This window comes from Meira miltonrushii (genome assembly GCF_003144205.1).
Source record: "Meira miltonrushii strain MCA 3882 unplaced genomic scaffold FA14scaffold_3, whole genome shotgun sequence".
Taxonomy (NCBI): Eukaryota; Fungi; Basidiomycota; class Exobasidiomycetes; order Exobasidiales; family Brachybasidiaceae; genus Meira; species Meira miltonrushii.
This window is the reverse complement of record NW_020289945.1, coordinates 1672959-1696694: the sequence shown is the minus strand read 5'-3', so window position 1 is coordinate 1696694 and position 23736 is coordinate 1672959. Positions and strand designations below refer to the sequence as shown.

At 43.7% G+C, this 23736-nt stretch overlaps 10 protein-coding genes across 10 annotated transcripts; 5 read left to right on the top strand and 5 right to left on the bottom strand.

The window, feature by feature from the left end:
- Nucleotides 1–711: 711 nt before the first annotated feature.
- FA14DRAFT_156534 (uncharacterized protein) lies at nucleotides 712–3129 on the top strand (the record flags this gene model as incomplete). The annotated part of the gene is made up of 1 exon (XM_025497837.1): nucleotides 712–3129. One exon carries the CDS (start codon nucleotides 712–714, stop codon nucleotides 3127–3129), a length of 2418 nt encoding a protein of 805 aa, XP_025354157.1.
- On the bottom strand, nucleotides 3039–4332 carry FA14DRAFT_65834 (uncharacterized protein). The gene has a single exon (XM_025502659.1). The coding sequence runs from the start codon at nucleotides 4124–4126 to the stop codon at nucleotides 3200–3202; it is 927 nt and encodes a 308-aa protein (XP_025354156.1). The 5' UTR covers nucleotides 4127–4332; the 3' UTR covers nucleotides 3039–3199.
- A 1-nt stretch (nucleotide 4333) lies between these two features.
- On the top strand, nucleotides 4334–6388 carry FA14DRAFT_65809 (putative MFS monosaccharide transporter). The gene has a single exon (XM_025502656.1). It carries the CDS (start codon nucleotides 4678–4680, stop codon nucleotides 6349–6351), a length of 1674 nt encoding a protein of 557 aa, XP_025354155.1. The 5' UTR covers nucleotides 4334–4677; the 3' UTR covers nucleotides 6352–6388.
- FA14DRAFT_65810 (uncharacterized protein) lies at nucleotides 6389–8181 on the bottom strand. Its single transcript, XM_025502657.1, has one exon. The coding sequence runs from the start codon at nucleotides 8036–8038 to the stop codon at nucleotides 6425–6427; it is 1614 nt and encodes a 537-aa protein (XP_025354154.1). The 5' UTR covers nucleotides 8039–8181; the 3' UTR covers nucleotides 6389–6424.
- A 250-nt stretch (nucleotides 8182–8431) lies between these two features.
- On the top strand, nucleotides 8432–10645 carry FA14DRAFT_124565 (Arginase/deacetylase; the record flags this gene model as incomplete). Its single annotated transcript, XM_025496651.1, has 1 exon — nucleotides 8432–10645. One exon carries the CDS (start codon nucleotides 8432–8434, stop codon nucleotides 10643–10645), a length of 2214 nt encoding a protein of 737 aa, XP_025354153.1.
- Nucleotides 10646–10753: 108 nt separating this feature from the next.
- FA14DRAFT_156529 (uncharacterized protein) lies at nucleotides 10754–12052 on the bottom strand (the record flags this gene model as incomplete). Its single annotated transcript, XM_025497836.1, has 1 exon — nucleotides 10754–12052. The coding sequence occupies one exon, from the start codon at nucleotides 12050–12052 to the stop codon at nucleotides 10754–10756; it is 1299 nt and encodes a 432-aa protein (XP_025354152.1).
- Nucleotides 12053–12550: 498 nt separating this feature from the next.
- On the top strand, nucleotides 12551–16204 carry FA14DRAFT_185370 (RdRP-domain-containing protein). Its single transcript, XM_025501452.1, has one exon. The coding sequence runs from the start codon at nucleotides 12695–12697 to the stop codon at nucleotides 16175–16177; it is 3483 nt and encodes a 1160-aa protein (XP_025354151.1). The 5' UTR covers nucleotides 12551–12694; the 3' UTR covers nucleotides 16178–16204.
- Nucleotides 16205–16231: 27 nt separating this feature from the next.
- Nucleotides 16232–17257, bottom strand: FA14DRAFT_124121 (PEBP-like protein; the record flags this gene model as incomplete). Its single annotated transcript, XM_025496622.1, has 1 exon — nucleotides 16232–17257. One exon carries the CDS (start codon nucleotides 17255–17257, stop codon nucleotides 16232–16234), a length of 1026 nt encoding a protein of 341 aa, XP_025354150.1.
- Nucleotides 17258–17517: 260 nt separating this feature from the next.
- Nucleotides 17518–19037, top strand: FA14DRAFT_161499 (GPP34-domain-containing protein). The gene has a single exon (XM_025499145.1). The coding sequence runs from the start codon at nucleotides 17653–17655 to the stop codon at nucleotides 18922–18924; it is 1272 nt and encodes a 423-aa protein (XP_025354149.1). The 5' UTR covers nucleotides 17518–17652; the 3' UTR covers nucleotides 18925–19037.
- FA14DRAFT_65794 (putative SMC1-chromosome segregation protein) lies at nucleotides 19015–22888 on the bottom strand. The gene has a single exon (XM_025502655.1). The coding sequence runs from the start codon at nucleotides 22861–22863 to the stop codon at nucleotides 19105–19107; it is 3759 nt and encodes a 1252-aa protein (XP_025354148.1). The 5' UTR covers nucleotides 22864–22888; the 3' UTR covers nucleotides 19015–19104.
- Nucleotides 22889–23736: the final 848 nt, after the last annotated feature.

Sequence of the window (23736 nt, the reverse complement as noted above, 5' to 3'; positions counted from 1 at the left end):
GCTTCTCATTTTAAAATTTACTACTCTTTCCTCTAGTTATTCCGCCGTTTTTTCGAATTTTGATTGGGTGGCGTGAATAAGGTGTTCTTTAAAATTTCAATTTCACCGTTTCTACTCACTGTTTTTTTAAAGCTCAGCTGTTCGTTTGCACGATTTATTTATCCGAACCTTAGTGTAATCATGTACCTCGGAACACAAGATAAGTACATTTGGAGTGCGGAGAGCCGTTGTTCGATCGGCCAATAGTTTAACAAGTTTTCTTTTTACCTAGGCACATTTTGTGTAATATGCAACTTCTTAATGTCACGCAGTTTTGAACGTCATTAATTCCTTCTCTTGATAAAATTAAGATTGTGTTCAGATCGCTCTTTCGCACGATTGCACTTTTACAGTCTTTACCCTGCCGCCAAAATAGCGCCATCCTTCTCCAGAATTAAGCGGCCCTCGCTTCCTCTTTCTTCTCGATCAGAAAATCAATCATAACGTCTCTCCCCATCATCATCATCATCACCTTATACTTCATCACAATTCCTGGGCAGTATCACATCCATTTCCGGCGTTCCACCTTGACATCCTCATTTCATCACAACAGCCCTCTCCAACGCCGTTTTGCCAGCACCATTCATTTCCCCCACATGCAGCGCAAAATATAGTATCGCCATACATTCATTCGAGTTTCAGTATCATCTCGCACATTTCAACCAAACAATCATGGCTTCCGTACCTTTAGTCAATGGTCAACTTCCGGCTTGGTCATTGCAAAACAATGCTGGAATGATTGAATTCATAAAATCAATCTCACTCAAATCAATTCCAATGAACCTCAAAAGGCAAAATGATTTTTATATCGCATTCAAATGTATTTTATTGGCAGCCGGACTTACACTTTTGATTCGATTGATCATGACAGGAAGGTTTTGGCTTATGCGAGTTGTGCGAACGCCAAAAGGATTTTTGATTTGTCCAAATGCATGTGAAGCATTATGTCTTTCAGCATGTGTTTTTTATCTTATCGATTTATTCTTTCGAGGTTTTAGCATCAATTGGTTATGGGGAGATTCACTTTCAATGCAAGAAGGAATGCCGTTGCTTTACAGCTTTCGATTATACTTTTTATGGTTAGCAGGATTCATTCACTTGGCATCAACTTTGCTCATCTGGCCTTTCGATCCAATGCGTATCAGACCTTTCTACTGGCATTTGTTCTTGTTTGGCGTTCCGATTGCGTTTCTGATTGGGTTCTTACCAAACTGCATTCGTGCAGAAGTCTACAACAGGATGGCAAATCAACGTCTAGTACCTCTCTTGATCACCCTACAAGGTCGTGATCCTGAAGGACCCTTGGACGCAAATTCGATAGCAATCGCTACTGATGGCTATGAACATGTAGTCTTGATGTGGCAGGCTTCAAGAGATTATGCAGCCGTTGCACTTGCGTTTCTGATCTTACTCACATTTGGTTCGATTGCAACAGGATACCAAATCACTTCACGAGCTGCGAGAAGGTATAGGGACATCAAAAGAGCAGCGACGCAAGTACGAAATGAAACGCCAATAGAAGAAGGCGAAACTGAAGGCAAGCCAACATACAGCTCTGATTCGCAACACAGTGAAGACAAATTAACCAAACAGACGGACAATTCTCCTTATTTATTACAAACAATTTCATCTCAGCCGACCAACGAAGGCGCAATGAATAAAACGGATTCAACAATCGCCACTCAAACGGCACCGTCACGCCTTGTGACAAATGAGGATAAATTGGATTTCAAAGTCAACCCTATAACGGAACCGAAAATGAATCAAACAAAAAATGATAACGATTCAGCCGGTTTACGTAGAATCGAAGTGCCAAAACGAATCGAATGGCGTAAATTTAGCCATTTACGTTTATTACGATATTTTGCCGGTTTGGATCCTTTACCTGCTCAAAATTCAGAATCAGATTTGGCGTTGGCACGGTACGGTAAACCGTCACAAGAGTCTGTTGAGGCAGTTTTAAAGGATTTCCTTTATTTCAGTTTGGTTCAATTTTCATGTTTGATCATTATCGAACTCGTTATGGCAGCTTGTGCTTTCTTGATCATCTTGACCATCATTCCAGATTTACGCAGTCCAGCATACGTTCCCCAGTATACGACAAAATTCGCTTTGACAGCTTACATCTTTTTCGTTTTGGAAATCTGGGTCATCGTTTCGATTGGATCACCTTTGATTTTAATCATGTTATGGAGACAACTTTATCCGATTCGAGTGGACTTCGGTAATGATATTTATACAAGACAAGCACCAACGCTCAAGATTAAGAATGTTGCCAAATTGAAAAATTTCCGATTGAAGAAGAAGAACAAAGATGGAGCTGAGAAAGACGAAATGGAAGCGGAAGAGGTTGGAAATGATACTGGTGATTGGCATCATGTACCTTGGACACCTTCAACAAGGGCAACTTTTATGCCAACTTCTCCTTCTTCAGTTTCAACGAAAGCAAACAAAGAGATTCAACGATCCGCTGGAGCAAACAATATCTCAATCAGTCGAACCACACCTTCTTTGGATGGATCAATACATGGGGCTGAAGAAGAAGAATATGAGAGAGATAATCGATGGTCAAAGCATTATTCGAATGATGGAATTGAACTTGAAGATAACAGAAGAAAGACGAAAGAATCTATCACCAGGGATGTTTGTGGCCTGGCTGGTTCTGATATGGGCGTTCGTAGAATCGTTTTGGATGCTCTTGAATCTAGCAACAAATATCCGACACGAAAGCTTGGCGGTGCAACAACATCTGTTTGGCAAAGGGCAGAAGCTGCTCATTTACACGAAAGAAGGCCAAGCTTACCGTCCAAAGCATCTGAGTCTCAAATGCAAAAGATAAGAGGACAACAACCACAAAGAGGTGGAAGACGAAATAGTCAAGCAGACTTGACCACACCTCCAAGCAGCAAATCTAATTCACCTCCTCCAATGTTAAGCAGACTTCATGGTTCTTTACGTAAAAATTCAAGCTTCTCACAAAAGGACACATTCGGGATCCCAATGTCAAAGTATCAAACAAATTTGCAACCTCCAGAAAATGCAAGATTTGTCACACCTCACGGTTTCGTACAAAGCAGGCCGTACGAATGAGATTAATTTGTTGGTTTGCATGTTAACGTGCAAGAATGAAAAGCGTTTAATTGTATTACCCTCTTTCTAATCACTGTATGTACTTTTTTTTCTCCTTTCTTTCATTCATTCTCACAGTGTATTTATATATTGTCACAATTTTTTTAGCTCTAGAACTATGCGAAGAAGTCTCGGAATCAGAATTCGAACGAGGAGCAGAATGACGTGACTGAGAAGCAGGAGAGGGAGAACGGGTAGGAGAACGTGCACGATGACCAGGTGAGCGTGATAGAGTTCGGCCGTACCGACTTAGTGCCTTCATCCGCGACCATGAAGTCAAGGAATCATCTGTACGTATAGTGGTGAAACCCAACTTTCTTGCTTTATGAAGCATTGAGTTATACTCTGCTGAATCTCCTGAAGAATCTGACGAATGACCATCAATGGCAAGAGCACCTAAAGATTTCGAACTACTTTTCCTACTTAGTGGTCTAGGACTGCTAGTAGCACCAGAGCGAGAAGTTCGCTTGCTGCTCTTTGTACTTTTCATGCTTCCAGTACTTGAATCACTATCACTTGAGCTTGTCCATGATTTTTGATGACGCAATTCACTCCAACTAGATCCTGAAGATGAAGAAGAAGAAGGAGTGGCAGCAGAAATTGAAGTACCGCTCGAAGAAGCGTCAGACCGAGTTGATCGACGGGTAGGAGAATCAGAATGGCGCTCTTGGATTGGAGGCTGATTCGTGACTTCATGAACTCCTAAGCGGATAGGTCTGGAAGGCTCTCCAACAGTTTTACGCTTAGAGGATGATTGCGAGTTCAAGGGCAAACCATCACGGCGAAAGAGGACATCTGCTGCGATGAAGTTGACCTGATTCCCATCAAGTGCTTCTACGAGAGTCCAACACAAAAGAATTTGACTTAGACCGCAAAGAATGACAAGTGTTGCTAGTTTCATGATTGTTTCTCTGCGAGAAAATAATGCTGGAAAGAGAGATAATGAAAAGGGAGTCATTCAGAGGTATTTATAGGCGGAGAGATCAACATAAAACACAGCATTGGTCATCGTTGTATTGTAAGAACGCAATCAATGCGTTACACTTTTGTTACGACCCGAAAAAGAGAGCTGACAGCCACTTCTCGTTATCAAATGCAGCACAATTGGCGTTTGTTGATGTTCATTACTCATCAGGCAATCTTCAGCCCTGCTGATGATCAGATGCAAGTTGTAAGAGAAAGTGTTTTCCGAGACCACAACTGTGCATATACTTTTGACGCTAAACAGCTAGCCTATGAGAATTAAGAGTCAAAGTGTGTGCATCTTAACACTGTACAGTGTAGGCGGGTCTAGCCCCGCGTTTTAGAGCACTTTAAGATTTTCTTCACTTGCTTTAGAGCAAAATTTTAGAGATTGTTTATCCGCGGGTATTGCGTGTTTGTTGTTGAGAACAACAGAAAAAATTATCTTTTTGCATAAACATACATGCGAATCTAGACTGGAATGCATCCTTTCCCCTCCCTCTTTAACCATCATCATCTCCCTCCCCACCAAGATCAACAGGAACGATGTCTGACGAAAACTACAAATCAGAGGTAGAAGATGTTCATTCATCTCGTCAAGATGAATTATACCAATTAGCCATAGAAGATAAAGCAATCACTGCCTCTTACGGTCCTCCGACCGTTGCAAGTATCATTCAAAATAGATATGTTACAGGTGTTGCTTTATGGGCTGTGTTTGGAGCATTATGTTTCGGTGTCGATCAAGGTTTGATGTCAGTCACTCTGGTCATGCCACAATTCACCGCTCAATTTCCAGAAATTGCTGCAAACAACACAAGTGCTGGCTTTCATAAAGGACTACTCACAGCAATGATTGAATTAGGTGCTTTCGTAGGCGCAATCTTTGCTCCTTTTGTGGCAGATCATTATTCCAGAAGATGGTCTTTGCGTGTCGGATGCATGTTCTTCTTGGTAGGCAGTATCATTCAAACCGCAAGCTACACTTATGGCACAATCGTTGCAGGTCGTTTGGTAGGCGGTCTGGGTATAGGTATGTTATCCTTGACATGTCCTTTGTACATCAGCGAACTATCACCACCAAATTTGCGAGGAATTTTGCTCAGTTTGGACGAATTCGCAATCGTGTTTGGTATTTGTGTGGCGTACTACATCACCTTTGGAACTCGCTACATCACTTCTCAAGCATCTTTCCGTTTACCATTCGCTCTTCAAATGATCCCTGGTGTCTTACTGCTATTAGGCTCAATCTTGTTGCCTGCTAGTCCTCGTTGGTTAGCCATGAAAGGTCGCGATCAAGAATGCCTAGCAACATTGGCCAAATTGCGTCAACGTGATTCAAGTGATTTGGTAGTTCAGGCAGAATGGTTAAGTATCCGAGCAGAAGCACAATTGAACCGCGAAGAACAAGCAGAACGTCATCCGGATTTGCAATCTGGTTCTTTGCTTGATAAAGCAAAATTGGATCTTTGGTCTTGGCTTGATACATGGGGACCAGGAGTTTGGAAAAGGACTTTGACCGGCGTTCTCTTGATGATGATGCAACAACTTGTGGGCATTAATGCACTCATTTATTACTCCCCAACCTTATTCGAAAATCTCGGTCTCTCTTTCGATGATCGACTCATTCAATCAGGTATTAATAACATTTGTCAATTAGCTGGTGTCATGCTAAGCTTCTTCTTCATCGATCGAATTGGACGTCGACCTTTGATGGTGGCAGGATCGTTTGCAACGTTTGCCTGTATGCTCATCGTTGGCGTTCTCACTGCAAAGTTTGGAGATGCTTGGCCAACACACAAAGCAGAAGCGAAAGCCGCAGTCGCGTTCTTGAATCTATACATGGTCTCCTTTGGTCTTGCGCTAGGACCTGTGCCATGGCTCATGCCAAGTGAGTTGTATAGCTCCTCTAGACTTAGATCAAGAGGTGTGGCCTGGTCAGTGATGAGCAATTGGCTTTTCAACTTCATTATCGGCTTAGTGGTACCGCCATTCATTCAAGCCACAAATTGGGGTACTTTCATCTTCTTTGCAGGTTGGTGTCTCATTTGCGCATTCTGGTCAATGTTCTTCCTCCCGGAAACCAAAGGAAAGACATTGGAGCAATTGGATGCCATCTTTGGAGATAATAGCGGAAAATCAGACCGTGATCGCAGAGAACGTATCAGTGCTCGTTTGGCTTCCGAGCAATTGGGCAGACAATCCGAAGACGAAAAGTAGTTGATGCCATTCTTTCTTTAATTGTACATTAGCTGGATTTGTCGAATTGCATGACATTTGCGTTTCTGATCTCTTATCGCTGTATGATGGCCTCGCACGACTCTCGCGTAGCCTGCCTTCCTGTTCTCATAAGCTTTGTCAACCTGTGTTCCAAGACATCGTGAATCTTTTGATAATGTGCTGGAGTGTACCAGCCTGATTGAAGAGAAACTTCTTTGGCGATCACTTCATCGCCTTCCGCATAGATCAATTCTTTGACAATCTCATCCTCTATATCGATGAGCATAAACGTGCCCGCATCTGGCTTGGATGTCACACCATCAAAGATGTGTGAACGAGAATCAGCGTTGGCAGTAGGTAAAGCACTTGGCCGAGCTCGTCTAGGCTGCGTAGGCGAGCGTGATTCTCGCTCAAAACTTCCATTTCCGTTATCACGTTCCTCTGCATGATCTTCGTCCATATCAGAATCAGCTTCTAGCCGATGCGTCTTTTGAAATGCCATCCGTTGATAGAAACGAGATTCAACATCATTGCGTGGATCATAGCCAAATCGAACCAAACTGTCACGCCAACAGCCATCAGTGATTGTAAAGAAAATTCTTGAGATGTACTGTCTTTGATTACGAATCAACCTTTGATCTTCACCCGTGAATTGATTGAACAAAGCTCTACGAGACCACATTGGTCTTTGTTGTGCTGCTTCTCGTATCTTCTCGAGCAAGGCAGGATCGGGAAGTTTACGCTCTTTCACTGCAGTCAATGGCTCCGATGGAACCTTTTTCCCTTTTGCCGCCTTGTCATGCAGGTTGAATTGTATCGGTGCTAATTCACGATACTTTTGTCGATTGACGAATCGAAATTGTACTCGGCCATTCTCGTCTGGAGCACCAACGGGAAGCAAGCGAGATGATGGATTCTGTCGGAAACCATAAGTATGTGCATACTTTGTCTTGTCAAAAACGGCAGGAGGCGGTAATCTGACGTTGCTGATCGGCCCATGCCCGTTCACATTGATCTCATAATTCTCCTTTTCCAAGTCAAATTTGAAGGATCGAATGCCCTCGACATCCATTTGCCTTAGATAATCGTGCAATGCCAATGAAGGAGCCACTTCAAGTTCATCCTTGAGCGGTGGATCTACCATCAAACCAGGATCGTAAACGTAATCTGGCATAGACCGAAAACGTGCAACGGTACGAGTAACGCCCATAGCATCAGCTGTATATTCTTTCCGTTCTTCGATACTTCCATCCTTCCTTTTTCGCCTCCACGTTCTCTTTCTGATTTTGCAAACAACGTTGTGAACGTCTACAACATCACCTGCAAGTGCATGTCGGAAGAGAGCATTTGTAGTACGTGGATGAGCAGCAGCGGTAGGCGTCTTTGAATCGCATGCGAATGCTAATTTGCATTCTAATGGACGTTCTCGATCTTGACCAATGAATGAAGCATAATGTTTCAAAGCGGAAGATGCACTCGTATAGCCAACTGGAAGAGGAGAAAGCGATTCTAGCGCTTTGACCAAAGATGGATGTTGATCATGATCTGAAGAAGGGTAGGGTTTATCGGTTAATACGGCTGGGAATTCGATTGAAGCGAATGAGGTTGATGGTAAGGTCGCTTTCGGTGCTACTTCTACTATCCTTCCACCCAAGTACTCCACCGGCTTACGTTCTGGTAATGTCATGCTAAAGCATTACAGCCGATGATGATGATGGATTTGTGTCAAAGACCTCATCAAAATTGATTGGAAGACAGCACAGGCCATTTTGAGTGTTAATTTGACGTATGCATGCATGCATGCAATATTAGACTTGCGTGCGCCTTTAGGTGAACGCGTCTTTTATCCAAATCCAACACTTTTGTTCTTAACCACATTGAATCAAACTTCTGGGATCAAGAACTCAAGATGGAGAACGGGGCTGGGCCTTCTTCCTTGGCTATGGGCTCCAACGGCCAAAATACTCTAGCAAGTGCGATAGGAGGAGGCAGCTTGAGCCTTCTAGACGATGAAGATGTGATGATGCAACTCAACAATCATCCTCGTTCCCGTGAAAATGATGTACGATCGCATCAAAGCATGAAGAGAACATTCGATGCTGATGGAGATTCAAAAAGATACGACATCTATGATGATGGCGTATACGATCCGCAAAATACACACAATGAAGCTTTGGGCCGGGAAATTAATGACCAACAAAGAATCGTAGAGAGGGCTTCAAATTCCATCGAATCGGACAACTCCGATGAGAAGCAACTCGTCATTCATCGTTCAGGTTATGTCTACAGTCCTGCAATGATGCTTCACGCTCATCCTGCTTCCGATTATGCTCCTGACGCGAAAGACGAACCGCTTCATCCTGAAGTTCCAGAACGGATTAGCAAGATCCACAGCGTATTGGACAAAGGAGGATGTTTGGAGCGAATGAAAAAGATTCCAATCCGTGAGGCAACAATGAATGAAGTCATGAAGGTTCATGATCCGGGCATGTGGGATGGCCTCGAAAGACTACATGCTTTCTTGCCAGAAACGCTTATCAAGAAGACGGTCTTTCTGGAGAAATTTTACTCCCTTTATGTCAATCAGCATTCTGCCAAAGCAGCTCGTTTAAGCTGTGGTGGTGTGATTGAATTGTGCGATGCTGTGGCAAGTAGAAGGATCAGAAACGGATTTGCGATCGTTCGTCCACCTGGTCATCATGCAGAACCGGATGCTTCAATGGGTTTCTGCTTCTACAACAATGTTGCAGTAGCTGTTCGCTTTCTTCAACAGAAATACGGCAAGGCAAAGGATAATACCCGATGCGAACGCATTTTGATACTTGATTGGGATGTTCACCACGGCAATGGCACACAGAAAGCGTTTTACGATGACCCAAACGTATTGCTCATCTCCATTCATCGGTACGATGGTGGAAAATTCTATCCATGTGGTACAGCTGGCGATTACACCCAATGTGGTGCAGGTGAAGGATTGGGCAAGAATATCAACATTCCTTGGTCCGAAGGCAAAAAGAACGATGGCGATTACATCGCAGCATTTCAGCGGATTGTCATGCCGATTGCGATCGAATTTTCACCTGACATCGTTTTGATCTCTGCCGGTTTTGATGCAGCTGAAGGTGACGAATTGGGAGAGTGTTTCGTAACACCGGCAGGATATGGCCACATGACTGATATGCTGTCCAGTCTGGCAGATGGTCGCTTGATCGTTGCATTAGAAGGAGGATACAATTTGGATGCAATCTCACGTTCAGCTTTGCATGTCACAGAAGTATTGTTGGGAGATCCACCGGAGGTGCTGGAGCCCGATACGGTGTGTGGAGTCTCGGCACATCGTGTTTTGAAAATGGTCGAGCGCCAACAATCGAATTACTGGAAATGCATGGAGAAGCCAGATCACGAACCGGAAGAGGGAGAAGATGATGGCATCGATTCGTATTCGTTAGCCCGCTTGTTTGCATCACATCGCATTGAGCACATTGCGAAGCGATTCAACTTATTGAGATGGCCAACGGGGGAAAAAGAACCATATGATGCAGGTCAGGTGTTGAGCACTCCAGCAATATTGGAGGCAAAATCGATCATCCTTTTCGCCCATGACATGGGCAATCTTCGCATGGGGTCTTGGGAGAACAACATCTTTGAGCCTGACGTGCACCTCATGAAGATTGTTGACGATAGCTCACGAGTGTTGGACTGGGCACAAAAGGCAGGGTATGAATTCATCGATGTTGGTGTGATTGGCGAGCATCCAACGCGAACAAAGCCCAAAGTGAAAGGTGATTCAGCTGCTCAAGCATTGGAGAAGGTGCAAAAGGAGCAAGCCAGGAACTTGCTTCTCTTGACTTGGGACAATATCATCACGATGCTCACGCAGGGGAGAGAAGATCCGGTCAAAGTCATCTTGATGGGAATGGGAAGTGCTTGTGATGCGATTCTTAACCTGATCGCCGAACGCAAAGTCGATAATGTCGTTGGTGTCGTGCAAATCCCAGGATACGATGCATTGCCATCCACATCGGGAAATTGGGAGCCGAAGCGAAAATGGTACTATCGCCATTCCCAAGTGTTTGTACCGTACGATCATACGGCATTTCAAGGTGCCGAGGATGGCGTTGTGACCGCCAAACGGTTTGGGAAATTGATCCGATCGGATCAAAAGTTTGCCGTTCAAGTTCTTTCTCATGAATTTGAAAAGATAACAGACTTCATCGAAAGTAAGATGCCTCCAACGCAAACTGGTTCCACTCTTGTCTCAACAAATGACACGCCAATGGTTTCTGTAACTTAACAAGACGTTCAAAAACTTTGTATTATACATGACAACTGTACACTCATAGATCGTTTCTTCGTCAATACAAACTTTGTTGTACAATCAACCTCTCTTGCGAACGAGATCTTAGTCCAAATCTTGCAAAGATGCTTCATGTCGAAGGATTGCGGCGTTGTGAAAGATGACAAAGCGTTCTTGAGCATTCATTTTTTGGTGCAGGTCGTTCATCCTGCTTTGTAATTGTTCAAAATCCCGATCCTTCTTCAACGAGTTGAGCTGCAATTCGGTTACTAGCCCACGTAATTTGACAAGTTCAAATTCGTGCTGAGTATGTGCTTCTTTTGAGGCATAGTCTCCGTCATTGGATGACGTACTTTGGCGCTTTCTTGAGGAAGAAGCGTAATCAGCGGGCACATTCGTTGAATGCCGGGTAAAAGCTTGGTCAATCAAACCTGGAAGTGTTTGCTCAAGAACTTCTTGAAGTACTTCTTCGACATGGCTGCCTCCCCCGTTGCTCAAATGTTGTATGTCCTCATCCGATTGTTCCTCGAGCTCATTCTTGATAGACTTGCCATCGCCATTTGTTTGTTGTTCGCCTGCAGCCACTATGCCATTTTCCTCATCTGACGCTCTGCAAAGGCTACCAGCGTGCAAATCTGGCATGCTCAAAAGATTCTTCAAATCGCCAAACAGACTTGATTTGCATGCCTCTACCTTCTCGCCAAGGTATTTCACTTCATCGCATACCTCATTGTACCTTTTCTGTGACGCCTTACTCATTGTCTCAGCACCACCTTCGGCCACTCGGCTCAGTTCGTTCTTTTTGCTTGTGATCATGCAGAGTTGATATTTCGATTCCGCCAACGATTCGATGTGGTGAATTACCTTAAGGATGGGATCCTCGGTACTTGTTTCTTGAGTTGGGACTGCTGCAGGTTCTGTCGAGCTTGAACTTCTTGCTCGAACGGTACGCATGAAGTCTACATTTGATTCAATGCTTTCGTCCATGGGAACCTTTCGCTTGATTCCATTTGGAGGAGGCATACCATTGCATGATTTTGACGTACCTTCTGCAGGTATGCTATTGTCATGATCCCATCTTTCACTAGCTTCCTCAGAATGCTTCACCGCACGAGCTGGACTTGAAGAGCTGCCAGAGGATTGTTGTCGAGGAGGTGATGGACTGGCAAATCTGGTCTTCTTTTGATATGAGGCGCGTGGTCCTGGTGGTGGCATATCACCGTGTGAGCTTGGACTAAACGAGCGTGATCCTTGATTTGAATCACTACAATTGAATCGATCGGATTTTGTCATTCTTCCAGGACTGTAACTTGATGGACGATAAGTAAAATCTTGACGGCGCTGATCAAGGGGCTGACTTGACGTCAGTCGTCGTGCACCCTGGCTTGAAGGGCTGAAAGACATTCTAGCTTGGTATTTTTCTGTCTATGTAGAAGTGGAATGGTTTGAATGAAAATGTACAAAATATTTTCACAAGCTTTCTAGGAAAGGTTATGGTAGTGAAAAAAGGTTGAATTGTATGCATTTATTCATTTTCATGCCAATTGGGGCGCCTCTTTAAACACAACTTCTCATTCTCGACGCTCAGATCACATTGTCCGACCAATCAAAGGCCATCAAAAATTTAAGCAAAAACAACTTTACTGAATTGACAACGCGTTGACAATCCCGTCAATTGGTGGAAATCGGTTGACTTGCTCCGATCTTTGGACATTTGACGGCGTAAGATTGCAATCGTGTAGTTTGCGCTTCTCAGAGAAAGTATACAATTGCCTTTCTATAGTTGTGATTGCACATTAGCACCTTTGACCGTGAACTTGAATAATGCAATCACACTCTTCTTTTCAATTGTCAGCACGTGAGCCTTTCCTCATGATTGCAATCAAGAGACGTTTATGGGAACAGGCTCCATATTCATTGTTGCAACACGCACTTCCCATCAGAATGACTGCAACAAAAAATGGTTTGTACACCTCTTGTCACATCACTCTCTTCGACCACCATCTCTAAAAACGCTTTCAAGTGAGTAGCCCAAAATATTGAAACATGACGGAGTATCGTAGGCAAGAAACTGCGCACCGGTGGGAGAATGGTTCGAGATTTGCGCAAAGAAGTGATTTTTGGAAAGAAGGTCTTTCCATTTCTACCCTGTTAGACATAACCAGCGTAGAATGCGGAGGATTCGATGATCAAGATCGTTTTTGTCAAGGATGGAAAAAGGATGCCAAAACTCCGGCTTCGGTTGTTTCTTTCGATTTGAATGATCTCATGTTATACATTCGTATCGATCATGACGTCATTCAAGCGGATATCGTACAAATCGCAAACATCTTCAGTAATTATGATAAAACAAGATTGTACATCACTTTCAAATATTCTCCAGTCTTTCTTCGTGATGCAATTCCAGAAGATTTCTCCAAACCCAATGATTGGCTCGAGGGAGAATCCTTTGATCTCTCTCATTCATATGGTCGTTATCTTCGTGTTGGTGCTTTTGATGATGTTCATAAGCAATGCGCTCAATATGGCACGGTGTATCGATTATGCATTTCCGATCCACCTCAAATGGATGCTTTCTTTCGAGGAACGTGCGACAGGCTTGAATTGAGTTGTTCTCTAAAGGAAAAAGAAGATGGCCCTTTGGATGCGTTCAATATGGATGAATTCATGTGGACGTTAAGCCAAATGAGTATCGAAGTTGGATTTCAAGCGCAAGCTTTGGTCGTACCCAACGGTTTGCTTCCTAAAGATATCATCGAACTTTCACAGGAAATCCAAAACATTGAATCACGGCTAGGCGTAGGAACAGGAAGTCAAGCAATCCGTCACTTACGCAACTGCGAAATCAATAGAGGTCCTTTTAGTCGATTTCAAGGTCTTAAAACGGTTTCCTTGTTCGAAATGAAGTCGTGCTTGCAAGGATATACAGGTGAAGAGACAGAGATGATCATGTTTAAAAAGCAAGGTCAACCTCCGATCCATTCAGCGTTTCTGACACCTTCTTATGGAATTCGACTAGAGGGTCCAAATCACGATCAAGGTAACCGAATTTTGAGACAATATCCTGGCTATGAGAAGCACTTTTTACGCATTCGCTTCATCGAAGAGGATGGCGCTGATTTGAGCATTCGTAGAGAATATGGTGTTGATAGTCAACTGATGTTGAAAGAACGTTACGGGAATGCTCTGAAACGTGAAGGTATTCTTGTAGCAGGAAGACGATTTCATTTCTTGGCTTACAGCAATAGCGGATTACGTGAGCTCACCTCATGGTTCGTTTGCAACTTTACGAATCAAAGTGGGGAAGTGATGACCGCGGAAAAGATTCGTGAATCAATCGGAGATTTAAGTGGTATCAGCAACCCAGCTCGATTTGCCGCTCGTATGGGTCAAGCGTTTACCACCTCCATGATTTCTGTTGAGCTCAAACGATCTTGGATTCGTGTCGAGCCAGATCTTGCAACACAAGATGGAAAATATGAGTTCAGTGATGGCATTGGTATGATCTCGCCTGCAGTCGGTCAACTCGTTCTTGAAGCTATTGAACAGTTCAAAGGTCCAATCCGCCCTATTCAAGCATTTCAAATTCGATTGGCTGGAGCGAAAGGAATGGTGGTTGTCAACCCTACCTTGGATGGTCACGCGGTCATTCTACGCAAGAGTATGGTCAAGTTTCCGCTGCCAGATGTTGAAGTCGTTATGATGGAAGTGCCAAACTACTATTCCATCCCTTTCACAATGTATCTCAACCGACAATTCATTAATTTGCTCGCAACACTGGGAGTACCTGCAGAAACATTTTTGGAATTTCAAAATGACGCCATTGATGCCTTACAAAAAGCTTCTTTGGATCCGATTGAAGCCTCAGCGTTACACAAAAGCAGCAGTTTGGGAAGAGCTGCAAATTTCAAGCCATTAATCACCATGTTGAACGATTGCGGTATAAATGCAGTTCGACAAGTTGACTTTTTGCGAGATGTGAACAATAGCTTTATCGATTATGCTCTTCGAAAGATCAAATATCATGCTCGTATTCCTGTTCCTCTTTGCCATACACTTGTTGGTGGTTTGGATGAATTTGGAGTCCTGCTTCCCAATCAAATCATTGCTTGTATATTTGAACAAGAAGCAGAAGAACCAAGATATTTGGAAGGGCCTTGTCTAGTCGGACGTAATCCAATGTTGGCACCGGGTGATGTACAGTCGGCTTTTGCCGTTAGACCACCGAAAGATCATCCTCTTTCAACTATTCACAACGTCGTCCTCTTTTCTCAAAAAGGGAAAAGACCCCTTGTGAGCATGCTTGCTGGTGGAGATTTGGATGGAGATATTTATTTCATCGTTCAACATCCAAAACTTCTCAAGATAAAAATTCAATGCGAACCGGCCGATTATCAAAAGAGCGAATTGCTTCAATTTCAGAACAAGTGTACGATCGATGATGTTGCCGACTTCTTCTTAGATTATATTCGTTTGCACAGTGTTGGACCGACGGCTACACGACACTTACAACTGTCCGATCAAAGAGTTCATGGTGCTTTGGATGCTGATTGCATACGATTAGCACAAATGCATTCTATCGCAGTGGATTTTTGCAAAACAGGAGTAACCAATCAATTTGGTGAAATGCCAGTTTGTAGTCGTCAAAGACCGGATTTTATGCAAAGAGAGAGTGATATCGAATCAATTCGTGCAAATTCAAGAATCAAAACTTCTCAACCTTCACGTTCGAAGCCACAATTCGAATATTACCAAAGCAACAAAGCGTTGGGACTACTCTTCCGTGCAATTGACGTATATACGCATACCAAACGATTTGCAGAAGAAGCAGATTTGATCATCAAAGACGAAGAAAAGAAACTTGGTGATAAAAATGCTTCTTGGACAGAGAAGTTGTGGGATCATTTATCCCGTCAAGAAAGGGCACATGGTTGGGTGAACTTTATCGATCAGATGAAACCAAAAGCAAGTCGCTATTACCATCTTTTGACAGCGATTGCAAAAGATCATTGTGTAGGTGAAAAGATGGATGAATTGAGTGAAGAAGAAGTCTTTATGGGCCATATCTTCGCCAGACCTTCAAGTGGTGCACGCTTGAAGCCGTACGATGCTTCCACCGCTTTGCAAGATGATTTTGAAAACCTTTGCAAACAGATGCGACTAGACATTTTGATCAAAAAAGAAGTTCGAAAACACGACCAAGAGCTGTTTCGAGCGATATGGCGATGGATCAATAACGAATTGGAAATCAAAGCAAGCACTAAAGATGTTGAAGCACAATTGGACAAAGCACTTGGCGAAAAAGCAAAAGACGTGCAAAAGAGAAACCAACTTTTGAACAATTGGTCTCAAGAACTTCATTATGCTATCCAGCAAGGCTGCGCTTTCATCGACGTCACCTTAGCAAAGCCTGAGTACGGGAGAAGCGCTCCTTGGATCATCGTTCCTGCAGTCTTGAAAGCTCATCAGTGCATAGACTGCATCGAAAATGTTTGGCTATACAAATCACAATATCCATCAAACAAGTGAACAAATTTCCATATAAATACAAACTCATTTGTTTACAGAATTGTAGCATATCCATCAAGCAAGCTCACTTGTAAATATGGGCTCCTTCACCTGTAGAATATCTTTGTAGACCTTGCTGATTGATTTACGGCTTTCTTGAGACCATTGTGCTCGCCAGAAATGAAGACCGCAAGGATGAAGTTTATGTTCTTCAACCAAGTCACGAACAGAGTGAGCTTTGCGTTCGATACCTTGAGCTGGAGTGATGGCCTTTGACTCGTCTTGTTTGAAAAGAAGCAATCCATATCTGTGGTATTTTGTGCCATTTTGTGGATGAGGAGGAATGTACGACAAAGCGATTTGCTCAGGTTTTATTTGCACTTGTGTCTTTGTTACTGAGAGTGGCACATTGTGTACAAGCCAATGAGCGTATGTTGACAATCGATCATTCTCTACGTCTGGGGCGTCCAGGTCAACCAATGCCAAAGTGTACAAGCATTCTTCAGTATGGAACGGTGTGACAGTGATTGTCGGTTCCTTCATACTCTTGTTCGCATCAACAAAGCATCCCACAGTTACATCCCCTGCTTCACCTCCATGATCATGGATTCCACTACCCTCGCCGAAAGCGACTTGAACATCAGCCGTTGGAGTAAGGTCAGAGATGGCATCAGGCACAACACGCATTAGACGGGCTCGTTCCAACAATCTTGGTAAAGATTTGTCACGCCATGACTTTTCGCGTAAATGAGCAAAAACTGGATTACTCAAAGGCACATTCTTGTCCATCTTGAATCTCCATCGTACTTCTGGATCATTGATTTGGCTGATGATTGATGTTGCGTGTAAATTAGCCTCGGCTAATGCTCTTTCTGGAGAGTGTAAAGGCGCTTTTTCTACTTCAGATTTCAATGAGGCGAGCTGTTGTTGAAGTAAGGAAGATTGTTCATTTATCAATTTGATAGCTTCATCGTAGGCAGGCTCTATTCCTGGCTCGATTGGTAGTTTCCAAGATGTTGGAGATGTGCTGCTGTTGCTGCTTGAGGCAGAAGGAGCAGTCGAAGACACAGTAGCCAGCTGCCTTATAGCTTGTCTATTCATAAGACTTTGCGATTGTAGCCGTACTAGCGAAGATGATGCTCTTGATAAGGTCATGATTGATCGAGTTGGTCGTGTGATGAAGAAAGAGAAGAGGGACGAGAAGATCTTCCTTGTATGCATTTGCGCTAGAGAAGAATCGTGCAGACAGAAATATTCCAAACACGTGCTTGTCTTTCTCATCGGCCCCCCTTATTAGGCTTTGAAGCGTGTGTAACTTTAAGCTGGGTGGTGCTGTGAATGATACACCACCATTAGAGTGACCCAAGTCTGTGCGTGTAAAGCAAGAGAGGACTGACTGACTGACTGCATGTTCCCGTAGATGTAGGTGATCATCATACCTTTGTTCTTGCTGCGATCTCAAAAGCAATCATAACAAAGCTTACACTGAAAGCGCAATGTCTTCTGCTGGTACAGGCTTACAGAGAAGGCGAGGCGGTGGTCATGGAGGGCCTGGTAATTACGAAGATGATGAAGGTCCATCACGCACAGGATCACCAGCTCCCATGACAGGAAATGGAACGGCATCTGGAAGTGGCACAAATGGAGCAACAAGAAGGCGAACAAAAGAAGAACAAGCAGCAGCCTCTTTAGCACAAGACAGAAACGGCGGACCAGAAGTACGAGGAGGAGCAGGAAGCATAACTGTAACCAGTGCAGCGGGAGGACATAGAATAGCATATGATCCTAGAGATTTACAAGATGAAGACGAAAGTGCAGAACATCCTCGATTGACATTGATGGAAGAATGTCTTTTGATGGGTTTAAAGGATAAACAAGGCTACTTATCCTTTTGGAATGATAATATATCCTACACCTTGAGAGGTTGCATCTTGATCGAGTTGGCATTACGAAAACGTATCTCCATCTCCCGGGATACATCAGCTTCACACAGACCTAGAGGAGTTTACGTTGCACCTGTTCAAGATCGTTTGGTAGAGGTCATAGATACTAAGATGACTGGTGAAGTGTTATTGGACGAAACACTGAAATTGATGAAAGCAAGTGAAAGGATGAGCACAGCACAATGGGTCGATTTGCTAAGCGGTGAAACATGGAATGTGACAAAGATTGGGTATCAACTCAAACAAGTTCGTGAAAGGTTGGCGAAAGGACTGGTTGACAAGGGTATTCTACGAACCGAAAAGCGAAATTTTCTCTTGTTCGATATGGCAACTCATCCGATCTCCGACTCTTCCGCCAAAGACGCAGTCTTGCGTCGAATCTTATCGCTTCTAACATCTACCAACACGACGGTTCACTCCAATCTACTCTATCGGGAGGAAAAGCGTCGAATTTTATTCCCTGCAACGAGAGCGCTTTGTCTGCTTTGCTGCAGCTTCAGTGCGAATGTTCTGGAGAATGCTTTGACCCATCTTTCCTATGATGCACGCGAATCAGCATTTCAAAAAGCTGATGACATCTTGACTGAATTTGCTCAATGGCCAATGGCTCCTTCTTCATCCGTTGCGACGAAAAGTGCATCTCAGAGGATCGGTGAAGGAAGTTTGGCACCTTCAAATTCTGAAGCTATAAACGGAGGAGCAAGTATCCTGGAATTAGGCAAAGCCGTTCGAGCAGAGATGCAATCGGATCAGCAAGCAATGGGAGCGTTTGAGGCTATTGCAGGTGTGCTACATACACTCAGTCGGATGGATTCACTGCTATAGCTTGTTAGTAATACAATATATTCCCCTACCAATGTGCTATCCCTACATAACCCAGATTGTAAGTATGATGAATCTGTACAATTCTATCGCGGACATCAGGAGAAAAGTATGACAATGAATTGACCGAAAGACATGGTAATGATACAGATAGGTACTAAACAAGAGTATGTTGGACGGGGATCATGCGTATTGCTCCAAATCAAGGGTGAGTGTGCGCGAAGAGTTGATATCTTGATTGCGCATTACACCCAAAAGAGCTTGACTTTTCTCGTACAGCATTGCCTTCAACGAAATGACGATGAACTGGAAATCAGGACTGGCTCTTGAACGAATGTAGGCAGCAACGCGGGCGACATTTTGAGCATCAAGAGCGGCATCAACTTCGTCCAAGACAAAGAAAGGTGCAGGCTTGTAGCTATGAATAGCAAATAATAATGCCAATGCGGCTACCGACTTTTCACCTCCGCTCAATTGATCGATTCCACGAAAACTCTTTGTAGGCGGCATGGCAGTATACAAAACACCGTCCAAATAAGGCTCATTATCATTTTGCAAGTCCAAATATGCATTTCCACCTTTTGGAGCTGCTTTGCTACGGGTAAGATCTTTGTATACTTCATCCACTTTTGAGCTTATATGATCGAAAGCACGATGATAAAGATCACTGCGTAACTTGCGCAAACGTAAGAATTCATCTTGTGCCCTCTTGACTTCACGACTGGCTTGTTCAAGTTCTGCACCTGCATCTGCCAATCTGTTCTCAGCGTCGCCCATTCGATCCATCATCTTCGCGTTAGGTGCAATCATTTGTTCCAAATCATTTGCAGCTGCCACAATTTGTGCTTGCAATTCTTCGCCAGTTTCCGTGCTTCCGTCACGCTTATCTTGTGCAGTAAGCATGCTGTAATTTGGTTTGATGCCGTAGTCCGGCACAGAAATAGAGCTTTCCCCATTCTCATCTTCTTCGTCAAAGTCCAATTCCATCTCTGCGTCATCACCAAGAGGAACCTTTTTCAAATCACCGCTTGCAAGAGGAAGTTTGATCTCTTCCAATCTGCATCGGCGATAGATTGCTGTTCGGTCATTCGCATGCTTTTCGATCGCTAGACGAGCGTTTGAGATTTCCTTCGTCGCAGCATCAAGAGCTGCTTGTGCTTCGTTGAGCGTACTCTTTGCCAAATTGAAAGCTTTTTTGGTTTTTGCCTCATCCTGCTTCAATTGCTCGATCTGTTCATGAATTCGTTGAACTTCTTCTCGAATCGAAGCAAGTTTTGTCTGCAGCTCCTTCTGTGAATCGAGACGATCTTTCAGCTTTTGCTGTTCACGTTCAACAGCGTTCTCATTTTGTCGCAATCTTTGCTTGGCCGCCTCCAGTTGAGATTGTTCAAATTTGATAGCATTGTTGAGACGTTGCATTTGCAACTCAAACTCAGAACGTGCGTCATTTTGGAGTTGCATGAGTTGCATCTGATGATCTTCGTATTCACGAATATTGCTCACACCGATACGGGCACAAAAGTCTGCAAAGACACGATCATCTTCGGTATTGACCGTTTGCTGAATACCAGTCGTTTGAGATTCGAGTTGCTGTAACTCTGTTTGTGCTTGCGTGACCTGTGGTCCCAATCCAGTCAATTGTTGAGTGACAACCTTGAGCTCACTCTGCACGCCTTTGAGACGAGTATCGATCTCTTTCAATTCATCATCGATAGAATTTCTTTCGATCTCGTACCGAGTGATACTAGATGTGTCCTGCTCAGTACGGTTCAGCTCATGTTGCTCTGCAGCCAATGATTTCAATTCTGCCATCGATTCATCACGTTGGCGCTTGAAGCCTTCCACTTCACGGTCCTGCCAGCGTGGTCCGGATGCTTCACCACTTTGACCACCTGTAATCAGACCACTCTTGTGAATGATGGTACCCTCCAAAGTGACTGCTTTGACCTGTTGACGTTTTTCGTAGACAACATTTCGTGCAATGTCCATGTTATCGCAAACGAGCGCATTTCCACATGCATAACGCATTGCACGCTCCAGGTGGCTGTCAAATTCGATAATATCGATCGCCAATCGAGCTCCAGGAGCGATACTTCGGAGACGATCATTGATATCTTTTGTTTGAATGGTGTCCAATGGAATGAAAGTAGCTTGGCCGATACGTTGTCTTTTGAGATAATCTATGCACTCGATAGCCTCTTGTTGTGTTGCAACAATGATCGCATCTGCATTTTTGCCCAGAATAGTTTGAATGGCTGTATCGTATTTGCGTTGTGTTGGTTTACACAAATCTGTGAATCGACCTTGAACCCCAGGATAAAGACGGCGTAAAGATGCAATCGTTTCACGTAATCGTGCTTCTTTCTCCGATTCACGCTGCATATGACCGGCTTCGACCAAGTTTTGCAAGCATTGTGCCAGTGTGGCATTCAGTTCATCCATTCGCTTCTTAATGGAGTCTTTCTTGGCCTTCATCTCATGCACGGCAGAACGTGCACTCTCAAGCTCTCTTTGGACTTTGTGTGACTTCTCTTGTACATCATGCTTTCTTTGACTTAGAATCTGCACTTCTGATTCCAATTTCACCTTTTGTGCCTCAGTAGCCTTCAATTTGTCCTGCAAAGTCTGAAGGGCCCCTTTTTGAGATCGAATCTTCATCGAAAATTCTTCCAGTTGCTGACGTTCTTTGCGTGCTCGTAGATTGGCCTCCGCTTTCAATTCGTGATATTGTTGAAGGTCATTCTCGCTCAATCTCAATCCACGTTTTGCAGTGATACGTGCTTGTTCTGCGGCCGCTTTATCTGCTGCTTCTTTAGCATTTTGATGATCGCGTTGATACTTTGCAATGCTTCCTTCGTACTTGGCAATATCCGCTTTGACGAGTTTGATGATATCTTCGCTACTGGCAATTTTGTTCTTACTGTGTGCCATACTTTGATCCAAGGCGTCCAGATCTGGTTGGATCTTCTCGGCCTCCTTCTCACGCTTTCGAAGATTTCTCTGTTGTTCCAAGATCGATTGCGCAGCTTCGCCTTGCTTCTGACGAGCAGCCTCAACATTTCCCTCAGCTTCTTCAACCTCGCCGCGAAGATATGGAAGTCGTTCAGAGGCTTGCTTGATCGTCTTTGTCAAATCACCCACATGCTTGCTGATGTGAAACAGTTGCCAGAGCATATGATGGATGACACTGGCATCTCTCTCCTTTTGTAAACGTTTGAAGCGATCTGCTTCATTTTTTTGATCTTTGAAATGTCTCACTTCTGAGTGCATATTACGACGTTTGTTGGAGATGAATGTGTAATTCTCACGAGCACGGTCATTTGCATGTTTTGCAGCATCGTATTGCTCCTTGTATTCCAACGAACCACTGATTTGATCGACCAATCTGCTCAACTCTTTTGGGTTTTGCGAAGCGACGGCTTCAACGTCTCCTTGGAATACGAGAAAGTTCTTTGCTTTGACGAGAATGTTGAATGATTTCAAGCGGTCATTGTATGCGTTCGCAGACATTGCTCTACCATTTACGCGATATTCGCTATTGCCATTGATTGTGATACTTCTTTGGAATTCATACTCTGCACCATCTTTATCTTGATAGACGGCTGTAACAGATGCCCTTTTTGCATTCGTTTGACCCAGAGTTGCCATTGCTTCAACCGCTTGTTCATCTCCGGCATCATCATCATGCATTTCCACATCTTCAGCTGCTGGTCTGTTTCCAGCATGTGGATCTAACCTTCTTCCACGATAGATCAAATCTTTCAATTGACCGCTACGAAGTTGAGCACTTTTGACACCCAGCACAAAGCTGATAGCGTCCATCAAATTTGATTTACCGCTTCCATTCGGACCAATTACTGAATTGAATGAACGAAAAGGACCAATCACCTGCTTTCCACGATATGACTTGAAGTTCTCCACTTCTAAACGTAGAAGAGGCATCTTGATCACCTATTGTGGATTGGAGAGTGATGACAAGAAAGTGAGGAGAATGTATGCACAAAAGCATGACAAGATTATTGGGGCTAGTAGTGAAATGCTGCTGCTAATCATGCATTATGCAACGCGTAGAAATTCGTGTTGTTCGTACCTAATAAACGCGTAAATTTAGAAGATACGCGTCGCGCCACGTTCAAAGCTGTGACAAAGAAGTGACAGTCAAAGTTGTTATTGAATCATATATGTTACATTCTAGACATACAGAGAGTATTACCACAATTCATCGTCATCTTCATCAACTTGAATACCGCGCATTTCATTCATGTTGCAGAAAGCGACTAGATCTTCTTCCAAAAGATTATCGGTAAAAAGATCATTGTCGTTGTCGGAGAAAGATTCCATTTCCTCAAGATATCCATCAGATCCAACGTCAGAGCAATCTTCTTCTGCATCCTGTAAAAGCTCTTCCACTTCACTTTCTGAAGGTGTGAGACCACTACCTTCTTCATTTCTAGAGCCATATGCAGGTAGGCTAGACACATCATCTAGAGAAGTCTGCAAGGATTGCACCGGCAAATGTGGAAGATTATCAGCATCTCTTTGTGTTGCTTTCCCCTTTTTAGAGCTGCTCGTCTCTTTGCCTTTCCCTTTCTTGGCACATTTGCTCGGCTCCTTTTCCTCTCCATTGTCAACCTCTCTCCTTTTTCCTTTCTTGGTGGAAACCGCCTTCCCAGTAACAACTTGCGATTCCGCATCATTCTCGTAAGTAGCGGATGCTGCGCCTGATGTCTCCGTCTCCGTCTGGTCTGGCGAAGTACTTCTTGCACTTGCAACGGCATTGCTTCCAGAAGATTGTTCTTGATCGCCGCGAAACTT

What these genes read in the sequence shown, in the direction of transcription:
- FA14DRAFT_65834 (XM_025502659.1), bottom strand. Translation starts at nt 4,126, where the DNA reads ATGACTCCCTTTTCATTATCTCTCTTTCCAGCATTATTTTCTCGCAGA.
- FA14DRAFT_65809 (XM_025502656.1), top strand. Translation starts at nt 4,678, where the DNA reads ATGTCTGACGAAAACTACAAATCAGAGGTAGAAGATGTTCATTCATCT.
- FA14DRAFT_185370 (XM_025501452.1), top strand. Translation starts at nt 12,695, where the DNA reads ATGACGGAGTATCGTAGGCAAGAAACTGCGCACCGGTGGGAGAATGGT.
- FA14DRAFT_65794 (XM_025502655.1), bottom strand. Translation starts at nt 22,863, where the DNA reads ATGCCTCTTCTACGTTTAGAAGTGGAGAACTTCAAGTCATATCGTGGA.
- FA14DRAFT_65810 (XM_025502657.1), bottom strand. Translation starts at nt 8,038, where the DNA reads ATGACATTACCAGAACGTAAGCCGGTGGAGTACTTGGGTGGAAGGATA.
- FA14DRAFT_161499 (XM_025499145.1), top strand. Translation starts at nt 17,653, where the DNA reads ATGTCTTCTGCTGGTACAGGCTTACAGAGAAGGCGAGGCGGTGGTCAT.